The sequence below is a fragment of the Acomys russatus genome, chromosome 3 (genome assembly GCF_903995435.1).
Source record: "Acomys russatus chromosome 3, mAcoRus1.1, whole genome shotgun sequence".
Lineage (NCBI taxonomy): Eukaryota > Metazoa > Chordata > Mammalia > Rodentia > Muridae > Acomys > Acomys russatus.
This window is the reverse complement of record NC_067139.1, coordinates 14,021,538-14,044,459: the sequence shown is the minus strand read 5'-3', so window position 1 is coordinate 14,044,459 and position 22,922 is coordinate 14,021,538. Positions and strand designations below refer to the sequence as shown.

The 22,922-nt window shown below is 42.7% G+C and overlaps 1 protein-coding gene across 1 annotated transcript in view; it reads left to right on the top strand.

The window, feature by feature from the left end:
• Cdkal1 (CDK5 regulatory subunit associated protein 1 like 1) overlaps window positions 1–22,922 on the top strand; it is a 532,156-nt gene that overhangs the window by 477,477 nt on the left and 31,757 nt on the right. The window contains exons 12-13 of the mRNA XM_051169450.1: window positions 15,359–15,442; window positions 18,159–18,323. Coding sequence (XP_051025407.1) covers window positions 15,359–15,442; window positions 18,159–18,323 — 249 coding nt within the window. The remainder of the gene's footprint in view (window positions 1–15,358; window positions 15,443–18,158; window positions 18,324–22,922) is intronic.

The following is a 22,922-nucleotide window of genomic DNA, read 5'->3' as shown; positions in this document are numbered from 1 at the left end:
GTCTTTGATTTCTGCTTAATCCTTTCTGCTTCCTCGGCCTCAGCCCTGACTGGCAAATGGTTGGCACACAGTGAGCTCTGTCGCACTTGTTATTTGTCACTCTGAAGTATGCCGACATACATCTTTGGTAGAAAGGTGGGTGATAAAAGATTTATTTTACCAAAGGCAGTGTGTATTTCAGGAATTCATTTTTTGCCTTAAATAATTTTCATTTGGAAATGACCACTCTCCCTTTGAAATCCCTCTGTCATTGCTTTTTCTGTGGCCTCTCTTTTAGTCATTCATAAAGAATAGGTGACATTTTGGACTGTCTCTTCTCTGGTCTGAAGATCTTCCTAAAATCTCTGTGTAAGTCCCAAAATTTTAGTGAAGGTATAATTTGGGGGAGAGGAAAGTAGAAGCAAGAATACCATAATGGCCCAAGCCAACAATTTAGACTGCCTTTACAATTCACAGATATGCCTGCCTTCTTTTTAAAACTGAAGCATTGTGTTTACTTGCACACCACAATCACGAGTACTTGTGGCAAGCTTCTTAAAACCAACATCTTTTGAAAAATTATCAGTAAGGTCCTTTTCTAACCAATACAGGGGGTACTATGGCCTTTGAAACTCTCCAACAGCAGCATGGCATTCTAGGAAAACACAGGTAAACCACAGGTTTTCTTTTAAATTTCCTGGTAGCCATGTTTTTTTTTTTTTAATGCTCTCTCTCTCTCTCTCCTCTCCTCTCTCTCTCCTCTCTCTCTCTCTCCTCTCTCTCCTCTCCTCTCTCTCTCTCTCCTCTCTCTCTCTCTCTGTGTGTGTGTGTGTGTGTGTGTGTGTGTGTGTGTGTGTTCCTAAATTCATGAACATAATGTTGCTTCAGTGCATCTATTTTCAGGGCTGACCATTCAGCATTAGATTCTATCAGCCTATGTTTGGGCAGTCATGTTGAGACTTTATGGGTGTAGCTTTTGATACTTCTAGGGAACACAGTCTGGTGGCAAACTCCCTGTTCTGCCTCTTAAAATCTTCCTGCCCCCTCTTCTGCAATGATTCCCCAAACCTTGGGTGCAGAAGTTGGGTTATAGATGTATCAGTTGGGACTCGGCTCTACAACTCTACATATTGATTGGTTTTCCATATGATTTTCATCTATTGCAAAGAGAAGTTTTCTTGAGGGCTGAGAACTACACTTATTCAGCTAGACCCTGGAGGAGGGTCCCCAGTAACTGGTGAACATATATGATTTAAATTAGTATACCAAAAGAGGTATTTTAACAAGAAAGCAATCTAAAAACTAGTACTTGAGTATCCCAGGCTAATATCAATCTCCTTCTGTAGTAAAGAATGACCTTGAACGTTTGACCCTCCTACCTCCATGTCCTGAGTGCTGGGATTACAAGCCTGTGCTAGGATACGCCCTTTAGATGGTGCTGGGGATAGAACCCTGGACCTAGTACATGGGAGGCAAGCACTCTACCAAGTGAGCCACATCCCAGCCTCATGTTGAGTTTTTTGTTTTTGTTTTGAACCAGTGAGTACTTTCCTTACAATACCTTTCAGGCTGGGCATGGTGGCGCACACCTTTAATCTCAGCACCCAGGAGGCAGAGGCTGACAGATTGCTGTGAGTTCAAGGCCAGCCTGGTCTACAAAGTAAGTCCAGGACAGCCAAGGCTACACAGAGAAACCCTGTCTCGAAAAACAAACAACACATTTCAGTTTGGATTTGCTGCCTGTGCCATGCTTGGAGATGTTATGTAAATAGAATTCATTGTATTGAACAGAGGCTGTTGAGAGTAATTGATTGATTTACCATTTGATGAGTATACCTGTCAGGAGCAAACCCGTATTTAATTTATTGGATTAACTATTATGAGCCTTATGACCGTGACCAAGTCACATTCTTTAAGGAGCCTTGGTATTCTTCCCTTTCATCTATCCCACTCTGAACCCAAACTCTTGAGTTGAAAACTCCTGGCTAGCCAACCAGGTTCTCTGATTAAAGATTTGTAAAAGCAACTTGCTACACCATGCTTGGAAAATGTCCAGGGTACCAACCACACCCACCCCTCTCCCTCCAAACACTCAAACCCTGAGCCCTGCACTCCTGACCATGTGACTGATGGTGTCACTCTCAGTGGTCATTTTGAAATGAGGACTCTGAATGAAGCTTGATAGCAGGTTGGCAGGTAGTTACTCCAGATCACCAGTTTCCATAAACTCTCTCTCTCTCAAAGACAGACTTGTCCTTCTTTCTTTCTTTTGTTTACTTTGTTTTTCTCAGTTTATTGTATTATCAGTGAAACAAATTTCTACAGGTATCTTCGAAGAAGATGGCCTATTTAGGAGCCCCTCAGAAGTAAGCCTGAGCATATTTGTGCCTTGTAAGTGCATGGCAAGAAATAGAGCTGAGCATGCATGCACGCATTCATTCATTCGTTCATTCTTAGCTCTTCAATTCATTTTAACCATTTGTGAAAAATGGGATATTTATCACCCGATGTTTAGTCTTTCAGCTAAGAAGAAGAATTTTACATATGTCTTGGACTACTTTCGTGTGTGTGTGTGTTTAGAATTGATCTTTCAGCAACTGGGGACACTCACTGTCTTCTTACTGTTTCATAGAGCCTCTAGCTAATATATAATACATAAATAATAAATGACATTTGTTGTGTTGCATCTTGTATGTGACAAATAAGTGCTAAAAATCTTGTTTCTTTTTTATTTAATGGCCATGTTGCTTATATAGTAGACCTAGTATCTGCTGTAGATACAGGCAGCTCCATCCGTGGACCCTGGAAACCAAGGTTTTACCAAACTCTTAAGTGTAGCATAAGGTTTTCCTGTGCATACCTCCTGTTGTATAGAAGTTCCTGTGGAGAAAGACTCTTTCACAGCTGATTTCTGGAGAGGAACTTCAGCAATCATGGAGAGTTTGGAATGTTACTAGTCCAGAGCTTAATCATCTGAGGTAGTCTTCAGTGCCCTTACTAGCCTAACATCTTTGTGACCATTAAATAAATCCTATGAAATAGAGAAACAAAATCCATGTTTTCACCAATCAGAAGTCTGATGATGTCCTGGATGGTACAGAGCAAGAAGTCCCCAGACAGCATAATGCTACTCTGAGCAGAGTGTGCAATTTCAAGCTAGATTTTCAGACTGAGGTTTGCTATGTGTCACTGAAACTGGGGAGAAGAAAAACAGACCAAAGGGAATCACTGTACGTTTACTTCTAAAAATTGGCATTTTGCAGCTAGCAAACAGTGGGTAAGGACACCTTCTATCAAGCCTGATGACCTACCTGAGTTTGCTACTCCACAAAACCCACATGGTGGAAGAAGAAAACCAACTTCCACAAGTTCATATATGCACCACAGTACACATTCGCACAGGCACATATACAAACATTTAATTAGTTAATTAAAATCTCATGCACATATCACATTTATAACAAAAAATGTTTTGTGAAAAAGTTTTATTTCTTGAATCATTTAATAGTATCTTTTCATCTTTCTGATGTATAATTGATAAATAAAATTACATATAGTCAAAGTATTTAATGTATCTGTGAACCTTTATGAGATGTTTGTCAAAGAAATTTGCCTCAGACTTGCCAAATAATAAATAAAAGGGACCAATGGGAAGGATTATTAGGGTAGAGGTTGACCAAGAGTTAAGATTTTAGGATTGAGTTTTGGGGGACAGGAGTCTAAAGAGATAAATGGCTCAGGGGTTAAGAGCACTTCCTACTCTTCCAGAGGACCCGAGTTCTCTTCCTGGCACCCATGTCATATGGTTCAGAAGCACCTGTACCACTAGTTACAAGGATATCTTGTGCTTTTAGCCTCCACAGGCGCCAACACACACACACACACACACACACACACACACAGACACTATTAAAAATACAAAACAAAACTAAATTAAAAGGAGTAGGGAACTCTATCCACATATCTCATGTGAGGCCACATAGTCACCTTAGTAAGATGTCATGGGTAGATTTTACTGCCAATATCTAGCCAAGCAAGCCTTGAGTGCTAAGCACTTTTCCATGGTGCCTGACCATGATTGAGCTTATCCTGGGCGGAAAATGAGTAGATTTGATGTACTTGTGCCAAGTCCTACAAGGGGGAAGGATTTCTGTTAGTTCATTGGCAACATATATATTATGCTGTCCATCAGTACCACAATTAAACACACACACACACACACACACACACACACACACACACACACACACACTGTAGGGCACATCCTTCTAAGGGTCTTCATATTCCAGGTCTCATGAGGGTAGGTGCAGGACTTACTTTGGAACCTTCTCAGGTGGTCTCCTATCAAGCAGCTAGGTCAGTAGGTGAAAACAATTATGGACTGAGGAGTGAGGTTTGGCCTCCAGCTAGGAAGAAACTGCCAGGATTTGCCTTTGTGGCTGTGGTGGTCACAGGGCTGGAAGAAAGTGAGCCAGCCACTGCAGGGAGAGGGGTCAGCACTTTTGGCACAGTGGCTGTCATCAGCCAGAATTGTCTGAAGTCTAGTTTCTGTGTCTTGTGTCTTTTTCAGAGAAAGGGCTTTGGAAGGACCTGTTTTTTCAAATTTTCTTCATATTTAGCTTATTTCCAAGTGAAAGGAATAAGTAATAGAGCTAGTGAGCTCCTCATAGCATTTAATCTGTATGCAAATATAGATAACTTTAAAAGCACAGACATTCTGCTTCAGAGGAGTGCTTTTTCCCTCTTGAATAAAATTAGCCTTGTTAATAAGCATAGCTAAACCAACGTTTTTCCATGTGGAGAATAATGTCTTTTTAAAACACTAAAATGTTTTTATAATCATTTCATAATTAGACACAAGTTCCTTTAAAAATAGATGTCACCATCTCTGTGAGCCCTTGAGTAGCTCAGGCAACTGTGAGCTGGCTTTGTGGTTGATGAGTGGGGGGTGGTGGGTGCTCCCTGCTTGTTGTCTGAGGCATCGCCTTTTCTGACACACATCCCTGTGCTGCATCCCTCTTTCATTAATGGCGCTGTATGGTAAAGATGGTGTTAAAATTCAATGCTATTGCTATTATCACTGCTGGCTGCCTTTAGTATATGTGAGCCTGGCTCTTTAATTCCAGCATCTGGCAAGCAAGAACACACAAGTGTGCATAAATAGTCAGGAAGGAGAGTGGTACCTGGAGATCCAGTACCACACGCTCTGCCTGTTGTGAGTGATGAGTCAAAATGGAAAGGTTATCATTTTCATTAGCAGAGAACAAGACCGTGCTTTTCTCCAAGTGTAATTACAGCGGTTCACTGGCAACAGCACACTACAGTAATTAGTCTAAAGGTGTGTGTGAGGGCAGGCTTCTGCACAGACACTAGAAATATTATTCCACAGTTTAAGGTCACAGCCTTGTGTTTAACATGTTCCAGGCAGCTTAGGGGAAAGAAAGAAAGAAAGAAAGAAAAAAAAAAAAAACAAACTTAATTTGACTGGAGCTAATGAAAGACATTTGACATTTCCCAGAGTCATACATTCAGAAGTCAGTCAAGTAGAAAAATTGTATTTTATTATCTACAATGAAAAAAAAAACTTAGCCACAGAAGTAGCATGTCATAATATTTTGTAAGGAAAACAAAGATAAAATTCAAGTTGATTAGGGCTGTGATATAAATTATTATAGCAATACAGTTTAATCTCCATTCTTTTTTTTTTTTTTTTTTTAAACAAGTGAGGATAGAAAAAGTACTTTTGTTTTGTTTTTGAGACAAGGTCTCACACTGTAGCCTAAGCTGGCCTAGAACTCGGTGTGTAGCCATATGGCTTCAGACCTGTGCTGAGGCACTCAAGTGCTGGCCTCTCAGGAGTCTGTCTCAAAGCCCAGTGGACAAAAGCAATCCTTGGGCTCTTTCAGAAGCCCTTATAGGTTTTCAAGCATATATGTTTCTCTCACAGGTGTGTGCTTTTACAAATTTTACAAATTAACTCTGACCTTTATGTGGGTTTGTGGCATTTTATTCTGCTTGACAGTCACATTGAAATACTAAAGCTTATTATAAGCCAGAATTTGAAAATAGAAATTACATTGGTATTTTTTTTTCCAAATGTACTTCTCAAGTTTTCTAAGTGTAACACAATCAAGAAAAGAAGAAAAACAATATAGAAAACACTTCACATGCTCTGTACAGGTAAAGCCACACATGTGTTTAGGGTCCCCTTGCCTTTTCTAATATAAAGAAGACTTGGTCCTGTCTCTTAGCAAGTTAAAGGTATTTGCCCAGATATTGAATTTAAATAATAGCTGCCTTTCTTCTAACAGTTGGTTTCAGTTTTTCTCTCTAGGTTCTTTGTATAGTATTGCAGGGTAGTATTTGGGAAGAAATGGGGGAAACTGGTTCTGAGTGAGCCTTAGGTCAGCAGCCAGATTCTGCGGGAAGCCACTGCTTTCTTAATGTCCTGTGTGTTTACGCATGCTCCCCAGCCATGTGGTTAGAGCCTGTCCTCCCTCTCAGCTTCAGCCCTTGGGAAATCTGGAGCTGAGGTGTGACACCACTGACATAGGCTCTGATGACGTAACAGGTTGAAAGCCGCACAAGAGCTGAGTTTGAAAAGCGTCCCTTTCTGTTTGTCCTCTGTGTGCTCCCATACCCAGGGCGAAGTCAGACACTGTGGAATGATGGCCAGGAAACGAGTTCTCAGCTTTAGTTATCAGTTGAACAGGAGGCACGAGAGTTGGCTGGATTCCAGGGCCTCTTTCTCATGGCCACTGCTGCTGTGCATGTCACCCTGTCTTGGGAGACCCTGGATCCCCTCTCAGATCCAAGACTGCTAAGCACTCTCCATGTTCATAGTTTTTTCCCTCTGTCTAGAATACTGGCTTTCGTTTCTATTTTCTGTCTTAGTTGCAGGATGGAGGGGAACGAAGTGGTGTGGGCAGAGGAGATTGCGAGTACACAGATTGATTCTGTCATCTCATCCCTCCAAGGCCTGGACCACTGCACCACACTGTCACAGGCAAGGACTGTGCTTCCCTGCAGCTCTTAGAGGTCCCCGTCATTCAGGGTCTTGTGAGAATCTCTGCACACTTGTCCTCACTTGATTCGCTCACCAGTCTGTTAAGCAGATTGCTTTACAGGATGTTTTATAATTCACCTTTCACAGAGTGACCTTTTAAAGTTAGATTAAGATGGGTTAAGTGAAGGTTTGTGCATCCCAGGGGTGGGGATTGCTTTCCCCATTGCCATTTGATGAGTACATGGCAGAGTACCCTTAGCAGGTACATACCAAGACCAGGAGCCATTCTGGAAAGTCCAGAGAGCTGAATTAAGCAGCAAGTCCTTGATTCCAAGTTAGTACCAGGGTGTTTTCCTGGCAGACAGGCTGGAGAGCAAAATTTTGGGAAGGGAAACTAAGTTACCCATAGAAACACCCAAGTGGGGACTTATTCTCCTGAACAAAACTCTTCAGCTCCAAGAGAGTCACACATTAAATAAATAAGCATTTTATGTTACTGACTGTAAAATTACATACTTACAAAACAAAAAGGACAAGCGGCATCTTTCTGAGGGATTTTTAAGGGGGTTGTTAGGATTTTCGGCAGGCTATAGATCATGGGAAGCCTTTTGAGAGACGTAGAGTGTTCTTCAGTGGCCATTAAAGATCAAGTCATTAGTTTTAAGTGCAGAAGACAATGGCTGTCATGCCCAGAGTCTGTTCTGCATATGCTGTGAGAAAAGAAAAAGTCTCAGTTACACAATTTCCTTTGCCAAATTCCCATGAAGCCTTGTGTTCATATCAGTTCCTAAGGACAGATCTAGAGTTAAAAATATATATATATACATACATACGTACAAACAGATTTTGGTGTAAGAAGTCTTTTGTTTAAGGTGTGTGTGTGTGTGTGTGTGTGTGTGTGTGTGTGTGTGTTCTTGATGAATCCAGAAGGGGGCATCAGATTCTCAAAAACTGGAGTTATAGTAGTTGTGAGCCACTTGATAGAGGCTCTGGGAACCAAATCCCCAAGTCTTTCAAATATTGTTTTTTTCCTCTCAGCTCTCTCTATTTTACCATCGGATAGGCAGGTCTCTTTTATCTTGAAAATAGTCTGCTGACAGACAAGACACCCTGTAGCCTGCTCTGCTCTGCTCTCCTACCCACATACATAGCATACAGTGTGCTTTCAGGTGAGGTGTTATGGAGTTTCGGGGTTGGTGGTTGTTGTTTTCACCACCCCTGGGTGCTGCTAAATCATATGCTCCGTCTGTGCACCACCATGCCTTTCTTCCTGCCCTGGAATGTCAAGGCTGTTCTGAAGCCACCCTTTGAACATGCTGTAGACTTGCCAGTGGCAGCTGAACTCTTTCTGCTGAGTCTCGTATTGTGCTGCCACTGGTAGAGTTTTGAAAACATGTTTTCCAGTCCCTTATGTGCTTACAGGATTTTGTTTGGTCACTTTACAGAATGATACAACCTTGCATTCCTGTGGGTAGCTCCAGCTTTTGGCAGCGTTCTGTCACTGAAGGGGGGTAGCTGCAGAAGGCCAAATCTTAAGCAGAGTATCATATGAGTGGACTTGTGGCCTGGTGCCGGCCAAGGCCCAGTGCTCACTTTATCATTCTGGAAAATAAGCTCTGGTCCCATCTCATGGATCAGCCCTGCTGCTAGCAAAGTAGCTGGGAGGCATGTTCTGATGCACCTACGGAGGCCAGTGGCTTGACCCTCCTGCCAGATGCCCTCTTTTTTATCTCTGAGGCGGAGCCTCCTAACTCTGCTGGCAGAAGCACTCATGATAAGGCACATCACGCTGGTCACTGTAAATCTTGATGGATGAGTCTTTAATGAAGTTTGGGGGATGGAGAAGGGATCACATTTAGAAAACTAAAAATAAAAAAATAAATGCTTCCTCTAAAATGAGGTTTGTTGTCTGGGGTGTAACTCAGAAGCAGAGCACTTACCAGACCTGTGCTCTGCCCTGAATTGCATGCCCAGCATTGAAAGATTGACTTAAAAATATAAATAAAAGACGTGGGGCTTCTAATACAGTTTGGCAAATCTGTAAGGTTTCCAAAGCCAAGTGTATCTTGGAAATGCCTTCAGCTTCTTACGGCTTCTACAGTGACGTGAGAGACAGTCAGTTCTCCTCATGGTTGTGATTGGTTGCCAGTCCATATCTTTATTAGTAAAAAATCATGAAGGGAAGTTTTCGTATTTCTTTTATTTTTTATTTTTTTTTTTAATTTTTTATTAATTTATTCTTGTTACATCTCAATGGTTACCCCATCCCTTGTATCCTCCCCTTCTTCCCTCCCTCCCATTTTCCCCTTATTCCCCTCCCGTATGACGGTTCCTGAGGGGGATTACCTCCCCCTGTATATGCTCATAGGGTATCAAGTCTCTTCTTAATAACCTGCTGTCCTTCCTCTGAGTGCCACCAGGTCTCCCTCTCCAGGGGACATGGTCAAATATGAGGCACTAGAGTCCATGTGAAAGTCAGACCCCACTCTCCACTCAACTACTTTTCCAGGTGGGGATGGACTGCAGCAGCTTTCTTCAGTGATGCTGAGTCCATAGCTGAGTGAGGTGCTTGCTGCTGGCCATCTCCACATACTCCATTCCTGAGCCTTCTTCGCTAACGACAGTTAGAAGCTCAGCTACAAAGAGTTCTGACTCATTAAAATTCCAGCCGCCTACACTAACATGCGAAGTTTTGGGCTGGTTTGGATTTTGACTGATACATGCATTTTACCCCTTTCATCCTTTGCATCTCCACATGCTATACAGCCTCCCAAAAATGCGACAGCAACTGGCCACATAATCCAACAAGCATAGAGAAGCAAAGGAAGTGCATGCCTCCCGTGCTCTCACAGTGCTAACACTAGATGAAGTATAATTGCAGATTACCTTAAGAATCATCGACAGCTACTTATCCTAAGTCACAAGCAACTCATACTGTGAGCTGTGTGTAAACATCCCAGTTTTCTCCAAAAGAATAAACACCCATGGAACCTGCTGTTTTCCAGTCTTTTCTTGATAAATGGAACTATGGATGCTCACCAAAGGAATTGGAGGAGATTTCCTTGTGGCCTATTTGGATTGTTTTTAAAGAGATGTATTATAGAAGCATGCATTGTTTTGGGGGGAGTGAGACCAGTGTTGTAAAAAAAAAAAATCATCAGAGATCTCTCAGCCTTTGGCTAAGGAGACAATATTTTTAAATGGGTGGAAAGCTAGACAGCACATTGTGTTGTACTTGGGGATTGGCACTGTAAGAGGGAGTGGAGAGTTTACTCTTTTTTTTTTTTTAATTGTTAGGTGGTCTGTTCAGTGCAGCTGTGTTTATGGTTTCTAAATGATAACTGCCTGAACACAGTGACAAGTCCCCACAAATGAGAATCGGACTTTGTTGGGGGAAAAAAAAATCATCCTGCCAATATGGGGTGTACTTACCAAGTAGCAACAGCAAAAGTAATTCCAGGCAGTTTTACAGCTGGTTTGATGGAGCAGACATTTTTGACAATGTGGGGTTTTGTTTTGTTTTTTAAGTAATTGATTCTTTTAATGATACATTTCACAATGAAGCGAACTTGGAAATGACAATTGGGAGGGAACATAGTCACATTTCTTTTAACAGTTGTTTGGCTGACTTAACCTATGGTTATTAAAAGTGGCTGCATAAATTTGTAAATACAGGCCAAACAGACCCATTGGTTGCTTTTTAAAATACATTTTTGTTATACAACCCATAGTTCTTTCCATAGCTCTTCAGAGATCCACCTTTCTTCCCCACCCTCTTCCAATTGTGTGTGTGTGTTTTAGGATTACCCACTGAGTCTGCTTCATGCTGCCCATGTATATATTCATGGGTGTAAGGCCATCCACTGGAGCACGGTTGACCTGCCGGGGACTGCACTTTTTTTTTCTTTTTTAAGATTCTTGTATTTCGTGTATATTAGCATTCTGTTTGCATGCACATCTACTTGCCAGAAGAGAGTATTGAGTCCCATTATAGATGGTTGTGAGCCACTATATGGTTGCTGAGAACTGAACCTAAGGCCTCTGGAAGAGTAACGAGTTCTCTCTCTCTCTCTCTCTCTCTCTCTCTCTCTCTCTCTCTCTCTCTCTCTCTCTCTCTCTCTCTCTCTCTCTCCCTCCCTCCCTCCCCCCCCCCCTCTGTCTCTCATCAAAACTTGACTTTATTGGAGGAAAATAGCTTTAGCAAATGTGAGGGTTTTTTTGTTTTGTTTTTGTTGTTGTTGATTCTTCATGAGAAATGTGTTCTTCCAAGTGAGAAAACAAAAGTATAGGAAATATAGGAAATGCGTGTATTGAGAAGAGTTCTGGGTAGCATCTCACAAAGTTTCCAGCCACCTTAGTGAGGAGAGGAAGACTGATCTCAGTGTGGTTACTGACTGGAGTGCTCAGTGACGCCAGCAGATTTTCAAATTGGGAGGTAAATTACTGGCAACGAGTTCATCAAATTTAGATCTGTCTAGAACATTATGGAAATCAAGAACACCCCTGACCCTGCACATCTGGTGAAGCCTGGAGTTAGGTACTGCATGGCCCAAGCCATCAGGCAATGTGCCAGGAGTCTGGACTTCACACAGCCATCATCCAGGGGGTACCTTGCCAGTTACTGGGAACAGAAGAACCAAGAACTTCTTTAATATGAGATTCCAAGCAACTCCAGAGATCGTCAGGTGGCGTGTATGCTCGGCTTCATAAGGGTGGACACAGCAAGTCAGGTTCTTTCTTCATTTCTTCCACCATCTCAGCCACCACCAGCTCTTACTGCTCTCTGGATTGAGACCAAAAGTCTCTACATGTAGCCAAGGGAACTCTCCACAGCCATCTTCTTCTAGCAAACCTGCATGCACACAGTGCCACCATCTTCAACAAAACCGTAACCAGTTCTCTTAACCGCTGAGCCATCTCTCCAGCCCTCAGGGACTACACTCTTACAGAAAATGGACTCTCCTTTCTCCATAAGGAATTGACTGTTGGTAGCTCCTCTTATATGGGGGCTTGTGAGCCCCTCCCCTTCTCCATTCTAGAATGTTAAGCAGCTTGATGTTGTACCAGACTTGTACAGACAGTCACAGTTGCTTGAGTTCATGAGGTCAGCAGCCTTATCATGTCCAGAAGACACTGTTTTGTACCTATTCTCCCTACCTCTGGCTCTGTGCTATGCCATCATCGTTCTGGTTGGAAGTGGAGGGGAGGACAATAGATGTCTTATTTGTGACTGAGCACTCCGCTGACACTAATTCTCTATACTTTAACCAGCTGTGAGTTTCTGCTTTAACTACCATTTGCAGCACAAAGAAACTTTTCTGATGAGGTCTGAGAGCTGCACAAATCTATGGGTATAAAGACACTAATTTTGAGGGCAGTTTGAGACTATGTCCATTTAGCAGAATAATAGTTGTAAATTCAGCCCTTGTGAACTCCCAAGACCATGGATTCTTGGTCAAATTAACAATCCCAGGCAAGTGTTTCCTCCTGTAGAATGGGCCTTAAATCCATAAAAAAAAAGAAATTTCTTTCATAACATTTGTGCCACAATGGCACCTGTGGGCACATCTTGCTGTCCCTGTCATTCTTGCTTACGTAATTCACAGCTGAACAAAACTGTTGACAACTTTATCTCCTGGCAGCCGATAGAGAACCTTCTAGTACTATGAAGCTAGGCAGCAGGGCACTAGCTTCCTGGTCAGTACCAATGTGTTTTCTCCATGTCCTGTGACCAAAGTGCGTTGTTTAGCAATAGGGCTTTACTCTCAAGTTGAAGTGGCACACCCAAGAGCAGTGGCACTGGCCTGTGTTGTTTTGGGAGTCTCCAGGACATCTCTCAAGAGGAGGTATCATGCACATGGCACTGGCTATGACTTCTAGGAGTATCTTAGTTAGGGTTTCTATTACTGTGATTAAAACAAACAAACAGAAACAAAAACACCATGGCTAGATCGGCTTGACTCCATTGAAATGGCTTCAAAGTTCCTTCGAGGAGTAGGCACTCTGGCTGCTCAGGCCCGAGAGCCCATGGGCCGTGGCAAAGAGTTGATGCTCTCCATGGCTTCTGGAGGAACAGGCCATTGGGCTGGAGAGGAGGTCATGATAGTGACACAGAAAGGTCTGGATCCATATAATATGCTTCCTCCAAAGGCAGCTTCGGGCACCAAGGAAGACCAACGAGCCAATAGTGGGCTGTATCTGTGAAAAGGACAACCATACTGTCATGTGTGTTTGGCTGCACAAAGGCGAGAGTCAGCGATGGCCAAATTATGGAACTCATTGCAAGCTGGTGCCTCACCAACTGGCCCACTGCGCACCTGCGTAAACTTCAGAATGTAATGGGAAGTTTCTCTCTAATAAAGACTAGCCATTGTATTGGCTCTGCCCCCCCCCCAAAATAAATAAAAACAAAAATAAAAAAGTCCATGGCCAGAAACAACTTGAAGAGAAAAGGGCTTATTTCACTGTACACCTTGTAAGTCCGACTCATGAAAGTCAGGGCAGTAACTTAAGGCCTTAAATCTGCAGGAAGGAACTGATGCAGAGACTACAGAGGAGTATTGCTTACTGCCTTGCTCCCATGGTTTGTTTGCTCAGCCTGCCATTTTTCCCCTCTCAAGACAGGGTTTCTCTTGAAAGGTAGCCTTGCCTGTCCTGGACTCTTTGTAGACCAGGCTGGGCTCAACCTCACAGCAATACACCTGCCCCTGCCTCCCCTGCTTCAGCCTGCTTCCTATACACTCAGGACCACCTGCCCAGGGCTGGCACCACCCACAGGGAGGAAACCCATGCACACCGATCATCAGTCAAGAAAATGCCCACGGGCTTTTCTACACACTAGCCTGGTTGGGGCATTTTCTCAACTGAGGTACTTCTTCTCAAGTGACTCTAGGCTCTGTCAGGTTGGCAAAATCTATCCAGTGTGTGAAGGAACATTATCCCCAGTGTAGGGAAAACTCCAGTTAAACTCATTATGTGTGTGTCTGTGTGAGTGCGTGTGTGTGTGCGTGCACGTGTGTAGCTTATAAGTACATACAGCTTTCTCAAACATCTTCAGTATTAGTCATCCACTTTCCTCCTTTGTCCTTCTCTCCCCTTCCTCCCTTCTGGTCCCCTTCACATCATCTGTGGTCCACTATTCTTCTGACCTTAAGGTCCTTCCCTCCTCCCTGCCAAGGCCCTCTCTGGTCTTCTGGAACTCTACAGATACTCCCAATTAAACACACAATCTAAAGTTCCACTTATAAGAACAGCAACTGACATTTGTCTTTCTGTGTCTGATATTGGTTATCTCATTCAATATAATATCTTCTAGTTCCATCTGTTGATCTTCAAATTTCATAATTTCATTTTTGCTCTTTAAAATATGATACTGACATGGGATTGTAGCTACAACAAAAAGACCCTTGCCTACAACAGAAAAAATATATAATAAGTAAATGTTTATACAAATTAGTCATTATTTCAGAATTGTATGGAACATGTACAACACTGAGGTATAAAGACCTCCCAATTAGTTTTGTTTTATAAGTTACATGTATGTTTTAAAATTCATGTATGAGCCAGGAGTGATGGTACACACCTTTAATCCCAGCACTGAGGGAGGCAGAGGCAGGTAGATCTCTATGAATTCAAGGTCAATCTGGTCTACAAAGGGAGTCCAGGACAGCCACAGATACACACAGAGAGACACTGTCTCAGAGAAAAAAAAAGTTCACATGTGTGTTTGGTGGGATAGGCACATGAGTGAGTTCATGTGCACCTGGAGACCAAAGAGCGAATCAGGTCCCCAGGAACTAGAGTTACAGGCAGTTGTAAACCATCTAGTATGGGTACCAGCCTCAAACCTGGGTCTCCTGGAGAAGCTCTGTGTACACTTAATCACTGAACCATGGCTACAGCCCCTAATGACTAGTTTTGGGCGCATTTTCTTTAGTGGTATATCCCTTATAACTCAAATTAATGTTTATTACTATTCTACCATATTGCCAAAATATTTTCCTGCATTTGGATTAGAAGCAGCTTGTTCTGACGTGTTGTACAAGTTTGTTGCAAGTAACAAAGTGATATTTGGATCTTGGTGTATTTTAGAAGCTCTTGTTATATCTTATGTGAAAGAAAGAAATCTGATCAAGTTGTTTCATAGGCATATAAAAAAACAACAAGGGTTTGTGCTGTGATAATTTTAATTCCTGCATAGTTAATGGTCTTCAAGAGATTTGAATGAGTTATGCACAGTGCTGTGTGATAGGCAGCTGACCATCTGCAGCCTACTTCAAATTCAGGAAGCAGTTCCAGGACACTGTATGGGCTGATACTTATTTTCAGATTCTTGCTTCTTTATCCTTGTCTCTTCTTCTCCCCACCGCACAGATTGGTGAAAGACAGCAAGTGCTAGTAACAGAAGAATCCTTTGACTCCAAGTTCTACGTTGCACACAATCGATTCTATGAGCAGGTAAGATCCACTCCAGTGCTCACTTCTTCTCCAAAGTGGGATGAGTTCTGAAAATTCAGGCAAAAGGGACAAGAGGAGGAAAGGCTTGAATGAGTGAAGGGAACCAGGCTAGCAGGCTAACCGTGCATTCTCAGAGGGAACCTGGTTCACAGTGCATTCATGGAGAGAATAATTGTCACTGAGTATACGTGAGGCCTTACAAGCCAAGGACAGGACAGCCTTAGGCTTCTGGGAGTCGGGAACCAAGAAGCTAACAATAGAGAGGGGAAATTCTCTTCAGAAAGCAGGAAGAGTATATGCACCAAGCACATCAGCATGAATTGCTAAGTGTTCCCTCCCACTAGCAGGTAATGCAGGCTGGCAAGAAGGTCACCCCTGGTGACCCTCACCCTCTCAAGGCCTCCACAGTGCTTCCTCAGTCTGAGTGGAATCCAAAGAGTAGACCTTTTCTCTTCTGTTCCCAGCCTTTTTGGCAAAATAGATTTTATTTTTTAATTATAAAAACTAAATGAAACCAAAAATATCAGCCCATTAACCAAACACAGCCATGATAGAAGGATGCTTAGACCTGACTTCTGTCAGCACCTGGGCCTCACTTCCACAGCGCAGGGAAACCATGTCAGAAGTGACTCACAGAGTGTTTCCTGGATGGACCAGGGAGGACAAATGGGAAATGTGTCCTAGGAGACACTCTGAGTGGCGTGGGATGGCCACAGATGGTTCTGAGCCCGTCCTATTAATTTTCTTTAAAGTCAAATGGGGTTTTCTATACTTACGTTCTTTCTCATCAGAAGAGAAGTGGGTTTTTTTTTTCCTCTTTCTCTGTGTCATGACTGGAATTGGAATTTGGGGATTAAGTACTACGTGGGCACTCCAGATAAGGCTGGCCCAGGAAAACGACTACTCAAGGTAGAAAGCAGTGAAGAGGCCTCCCTACTGCTTACCACATGAAACACTATCAACCTGGGCAGCAGGTCCTAGGTTGGACCCCTCCAGACCCAAGTAGGCACACTTGCTGCAGACCCAGAGAAGACTGAAGCTGAGGAGAGAGCCACCCTGGGCCTCACCTTTAAACTGAACCTCTTCCTGTTCCCATCTCAGAAAGAGCCATTTTTTTATGCTAGCCAACCATCTGCTCAGCCCTGGGGAGAGCCCCGAGGTATTTGGTCGCCTGTTCCCTCTCCTGTCTGTTGCCATCTGGGTTTGTGCCTCAGCAGGGAACCTTTTCCCTTCATTTTAAAGGCAATGGCATGCCTCATTAGCTGTTTCCTCCAGTGGAAGGCAGTTGGGTTTTTTCCAATTATTAAAACCCAAGGGCGGGGGCAACAAGAAACACTGAGCCCTTCATTCAGGTCAAGGCAGCAGATCAAGAAAGCTTATATTCCCTAGGAATGGCACGAAAATGTCTATGTACAGTTTGGACTAAGGATTTTCTTACTTTATGAAAATTCATTTAAAGGGCCTAATACTAATGCTCTTTCGGTTATCCTGCTTGCCATGAGTCAGGCACCCTCCAGGTGACCTTTTCCCTGTCCTTAGATGAAGCTGAGTGTGCAGTGATCAGAAAAACCAACCTCAAGAACCAACACCTCGTGTGGCTTCTCAGGGACATGGCTATGTAACTGCAGGCCCTTCCCTGACCTCTTTTCCCCCCCTGTCTCTATAATTAAGCCTTTGAATGAAGCCATAGCTTTTATTTTTCTAAATAAGATTGTGTCAAAATATTAAAGTATTGCTGGTTTAGAACTGGCCTGTTTGTGTTGGACCCTGACTTGAAGAGGTTGGCAAGTAACTACAGGACTAAAGCCGAGGTATGAGGGGATAGAATGCATACAAACTACCTTTAAGTCCCCACCAAGAGAAGAGACACTTGCTGAGGTCTCTTTCTAGAAAGAGCCATTTGACAGTTCCCTGTGAGCCAGCCAATGTAGCCTTCAGAGTGGCTGCTTCTGTACAGAGATTGACTCAGGAGACTAATAACAAAAGGCATGAATGGCAAGAATTAGCCACAGGAGACATTTAGGCAAACACCAATGTGCTATTGCTGAAAGAACTGCTTGGAAATGACCTTCTTCCTACCCTTTTGAGTGCGTGTGCGTGTACACGCGCGTGTACACACACACATGCTTTCATTTGCAGCATCTACTGAACCATTTTTTTCTGGCAGCTAACTTGGGAGGTATTGGAAGTGTGAGGCTTTCCTAATTTTTTTCTGCCTACCAGGGTGCTGGGATTGCAGGCATGCACCACCGTGCCCAGCTTGCTTTCATCATTTTTGAATACGTTTTCTTCATTATGCATGACAGGCAAGGGCAAGGCCTGTCCAGAAGTGGTTGGCTGCCTGTTGGGAATTTCCCAGGCTTCCTGTCATTGTGCTTTAGGACAGCTGGCATCTGGTGATGGAGGCAGTGGGTCTGCAGCCCTTCGGCTTCTCCCAGAAAAGCCTTACCACTCTCCAGGGCTCCAAATCCTTGAGCAGCCAGGAAATAGAGTTGGCTGTAATGGGATCCCAGAGCATCTGAATTAAGTGTGGACATAGGTGATAGTGGCAAATCACCTTTCATTCTTCATGGTCACAAACTCACCATCCTAATGTGAGATGTTAATGATGGGGAGCATGGAGTGGGGAGCAAGAAGCCTTCCTGTGCTATTTTTCTATAACCTAGAACTACTGTAAAATAAGGCTGATGTTAAAAACTCTAATTTCTGTTTTAAGGTTTTAGTGCCCAAGAACCCTGTATTCATGGGGAAAATGGTTGAAGTAGACATTTATGAATCAGGAAAACACTTTTTGAAAGGACAGCCAATATCAGACACCAAAGTCTATACACCATCTATCAGCAAGCCACTGGCCAAGGGAGAAGTGTCGGGTTTGACAAAGGTAAGTCTGCGATCACTTACCAGTCCCCCTTTTTAAGGACATGCAAGGCTTTGCTCCTTGCTCTCTGACAGAGGAGATCTGGATGTACAGGGGCGCCTTTGCTGATGACTAGACTTTTGCTTCTATGCCCATAAAGGAAATAGACTACTTCCTTTTCCAGGCCACAAGCAGAAGGCAAAAAGCCAATCATAGGTAAGAGATGTCACACCAAGGATGAACAGATCTGGTTCTGTATCATTGGTCCTGAAGGGAAGGCTATGAGGACCACATAGTTCCCTGCAGACAAAGCTGCTTATAACACAGTCGAAGCCTACAGGTGGACGCACACTAAGCTGTGGCGTACGTGTGCTTGTAGCACCTCATACTAGCATGAGCTGGGTGTATACTTGAGTCCTAGAGTGAAAATTAAACTTTTTTTTTCATTCTATAAAAAAGTAACCTGGCCCGTGTTTTATACCTTGGTAAATATGGCTGTTTGCCAACCTTTCTCACACATTTCATTGAGCTACAGTTGTAAAACCTGATGGAGTGTGAAATGAAAATGTGTATCACATTTCTAAGCATCATTTGATGTCCTTTCTTCAACACAATTGTTAAATATCCCCCTCCCACAAAAGTATATAGCAATGAGTTCGAATACAGAAAAAAAGATAACTGATACTTATCGCCCAATGCAATTCCTAGATCATTTTCCTCTGGAGTTCTTACTTCAAATGAATGGTAAAGACGTCTTAATTAAAATAACAGAAGTACAGCTTTACTTCAGTAATAGTGGCAAGCTGGTTACCTCTACCTCTGTCTTTACTGATGATGCTGAACTCAGATCCAGCAAGAATGGTACCTTGCCTGTGCTTGGCTGTTACATAGGAGGGCACCCACACGTGGTGTCTGGCCCACAGCAGAGGGGTATGGATTAGTATGTATCAAAACCATGCCATCTTTCTTCTTTTAGGTATACACACTGTAGAATTATTATTATCATTATTATTGTCATCAGTGTGTGTGTGTGTGTGTGTGTGTGTGTGTGTGTGTGTGTGTGTGTATACGTATGTGGAGGTCAGAGGATAACTCTGAGGAATTGGTTCTCTTCTTCCACTGTGAAATCCAGGAATTAAACCCAGATTATTAGGGATGTACAGCAAATACTTTCCTCGACTGAGCTATCTCATACCAGTATCTTATTTTATTTAATGTTATTTTATTTTGAAACAGTGTCTCAGGTACACTAGATTAGTCTTGAACTCATTTTGTAGCTGAAGGTGACCTCGAACTCCTAACCCTTCTGCCTTTACCTCCCAAGTGCTAGGATTATAGGCATATACCAGTATACTCAGTCTGAGTCTACCTACTTGTTAAAAGTTGATAAATAAAATCACTAATGTTTGTTTGAAGCTTGAGAGGTATTTTAGTTTTATTTTTGTTTTTATTTTGTATAATCTTATTTGGGAGTTGGAGAGAATGGCCTGGAAGCAACAGTAGTCTAGCATTGCAATTAGATGTCTAGATTACTTGGATTATTTCAAGAAAAGTAGCTAACCTGTAGAGTTGCCTTAAGAGGTTATTTTTCTCTATCTGCCATTCTAGGTCTTGAACTCATGGCCTCACGTATGTCAGGAAACCCCTCTATCACTGTGCTAGTTCTCCAGCCCTATAAGGTTCATTTTCAGTAATTGTAGTTGAAAGAATTTTACAACAAAAGTCAGAAATATTTTTAATGACCCTGTCTGGTTTAGTTCTTACAGTTGTATCTCTTATAAGGGCTCATGTTCTTAAACCTGTTTGTTTACTAGCAATCCATGAACAAGAAAAAGCAGCCCCTTCTACTGTTCTTGCACATCTGTGCTTTCTAAAAGTCTAAAAAGTCCAGCTACCAGCCGGCCTTTGCACAGGACAGGACAGAGGGTCATGTGGCTCCCGGCTCTCTGGGCTTAGAGAAATGGAATCTTCTACATGCATGAAACTGCAAGTAAGGATCCCAATGGGAGTCCTGTTAAGGGAAACATCATGCAGCTCTTCCTTGCATCATTGTTTTTCTTTTACTCTTTATTTATACTTTTCCATCTTTAAACATATGCCCAACGTGCCAGGACCAGAAGGCTTTGCTAGTGAATCTGTTCTGTTATTACACTGTGTTCTTTAATGGGAGAACTAAAGCAAGCAGGAAGGAAGCATAGTAGTAGTTAAGGGCCTTTCCAGCATCCAGTAGACGTTACAACCACATCTCAGGCACATTGAGCTCCTTGACAGCAGTAAAGGCTCTGGAATTTGTTTAGGGAAGCATCTAGCTCTGTGTGGTTGGAGTTTGAGACAGGGACCTGGGTTTACACCTGGCTCTATCAGTACACCCTGGATCTAATCTGCTCAGAGCTGTAGTTTTACCTATTAAGTGGGAATGAAACAGCTGGTAAGTTTCCTTACACCAATTACACATGGTTTTTGTCTTCTCCCCAATCTTGTGAAGAGACTTCAGGAAAAACATCTCCGTTTTGTTGATGTTGTTGATTATTTTAGCCATAATAATGGGATCTTGTTGTCTTTGGCAGGGTTGGGTATTTCTGCTGGGATGATGTCAGAGAGCCAATGCTCACAGAATTTGTAACTATCTGAACTTCCTAGGCTTTTTCTTAGATTTTTTTTTCTAGAATAATCATTTCCTACACACTTTGTAAAGAAACCTAAACAAAACAGGAATAGCATGCTGCCTGCAATCTCAACACTGGGGAGGTGTAGCAGAAAGATCAGGTCAAGGGCATCCTTGGCTGAACACCTAAGACTCCGCCTCAAAAACCAGAAGGTGTGGGAAGACAAACCCAAAGCATCAGAATCAAGTTACTGTGCCAGAAGTTATTTTCAATAATAAATGCCTTCCCCTAATTGATAATTTCACTGTCTTCATGGCTGCTTTTTGTTTTTCATTTGTACACAATTGAGCGCCTGCATGAGTTTATGTGTATGGGAGTGCAGGAGCCTGAGGAAGCCCAACGTGAGCATTGGATCCCCTGTGAGCTACCTAATATGGGTGCTAGAACCCAAACTCAAGTTTTCTGAAAAGGCAGGAAGCGTTCTTAACTGCTAAGCCATCTCTCTGGCCATGTTTTAGATGTTCAGCCCTGTGCTTTGGGATTATTCCATTGCATGCCAGGCCCCACTGACATCCTCCAGTGGAGCTGGTGAGAGGGACAGCTGTTTAGGGACACAGTCTAGGCCAGGGGGTAAGAGGTCAGCTATATAGGGTTCTATTTCGTTAATTGACTTGTTGGCCCTCTGTATATCGCCGGGCTCTCCAAACCCTGATTGCCTCACATCCAACATGGTGATGTACAGTAAGGACTAAAGACCCTCCTGTCTCTACTAATCAGTGATTTAAAAAAATCTCACTTGACAGAGGAGGCTTAATCCTATTTTGTGTAAGAACTTAGAATTCCTTAAATATTAATAAAAATCAAGAACTTTGATTACTTTAAATGATGATTAGATCCCCTGGGCATGGTGGAAAGAGCAACAATAGAGTTGGTGTCTCTAAGAAATTAAATTTTCTTGGAAAAGAACAGAGAGAAACCTCTTTCTCTTCTCCTCCTCATCCTTCTTTGAAGCACTGGGAATTGGACCTAGGGCCTCCTATATATGATGCAAAGTTCCAATCACCTTTATAAATTTTATTTTGAGACAAGGTCTTGATCCATCGCGGAGTCCGGCCTCCCCCCATTCGGCTTCAGCTCCCTCAGAAGCGAGGCTTATAGGTGTCCACGATCAAGACAGTTAGCAATGTCGTAGGCTGTCGATCCTCCTCTTTCCAGATTTATTAAAGATGTGGAGGAGGAGAGAAATGTAAAGAGACACAATTACCCTGACTATTTTTAGGGAAGATGGGAGTCAAATGCCACCCACAACTTAAGAAATAGGCTGAGGAAGTATGGTTAATTTAGAAAATGTTAGGAAATAATTTAAGTGAAGGTATCTGAACTCTGAGACTATTGTAAATCAAATGAAGCCCAGACTGACCTTTTCTGTAGAACAGCTATGCCAGGGGACTTTGATCTTGTGTCGGAGGAGAGGGTGGTATTCTAAGGATGTATTCTAAGACAATCACTCTTCACTGTGGTTGGTCCCCATGCTCACAGTGCTAGCATCTCTGAACTATGAAAGAACACAAATCCTACACTCACCCCCTCCCCAGCCTCCTAAGTCAGGAACTCTGGAAGTGATTCACTGAAGTATTTTTAGGGGTGTGGAGTTGTTTTGTCTTGCCCTGGTTTTTGAGATCAGGCCACATTGTGTAATCTAGCTCCTCTGGAAGCTATGTACCCAGAACTGGCCCAGAACTCACAGCACTTCTTTTTCAAGAACTAGGATGTACCAGCATGACGCATGCTTTAAATTTTCACTTTTTTACTATTTCATATACATATATAAACATATAAAACACTGCCTATGTTGTACCTACAATATTACCTCCTTCCTCTAAACATCTTCTTTCCAAAGAGTTACCTTCCTACAATCATACAGTTCACATGTGGAGTGGGCCATCCCTTTGCATTTAATTAGGGTTGCTTGCATGAGCATAAATAGGAACTATTTATTTGAGCAAGGACAACTTAT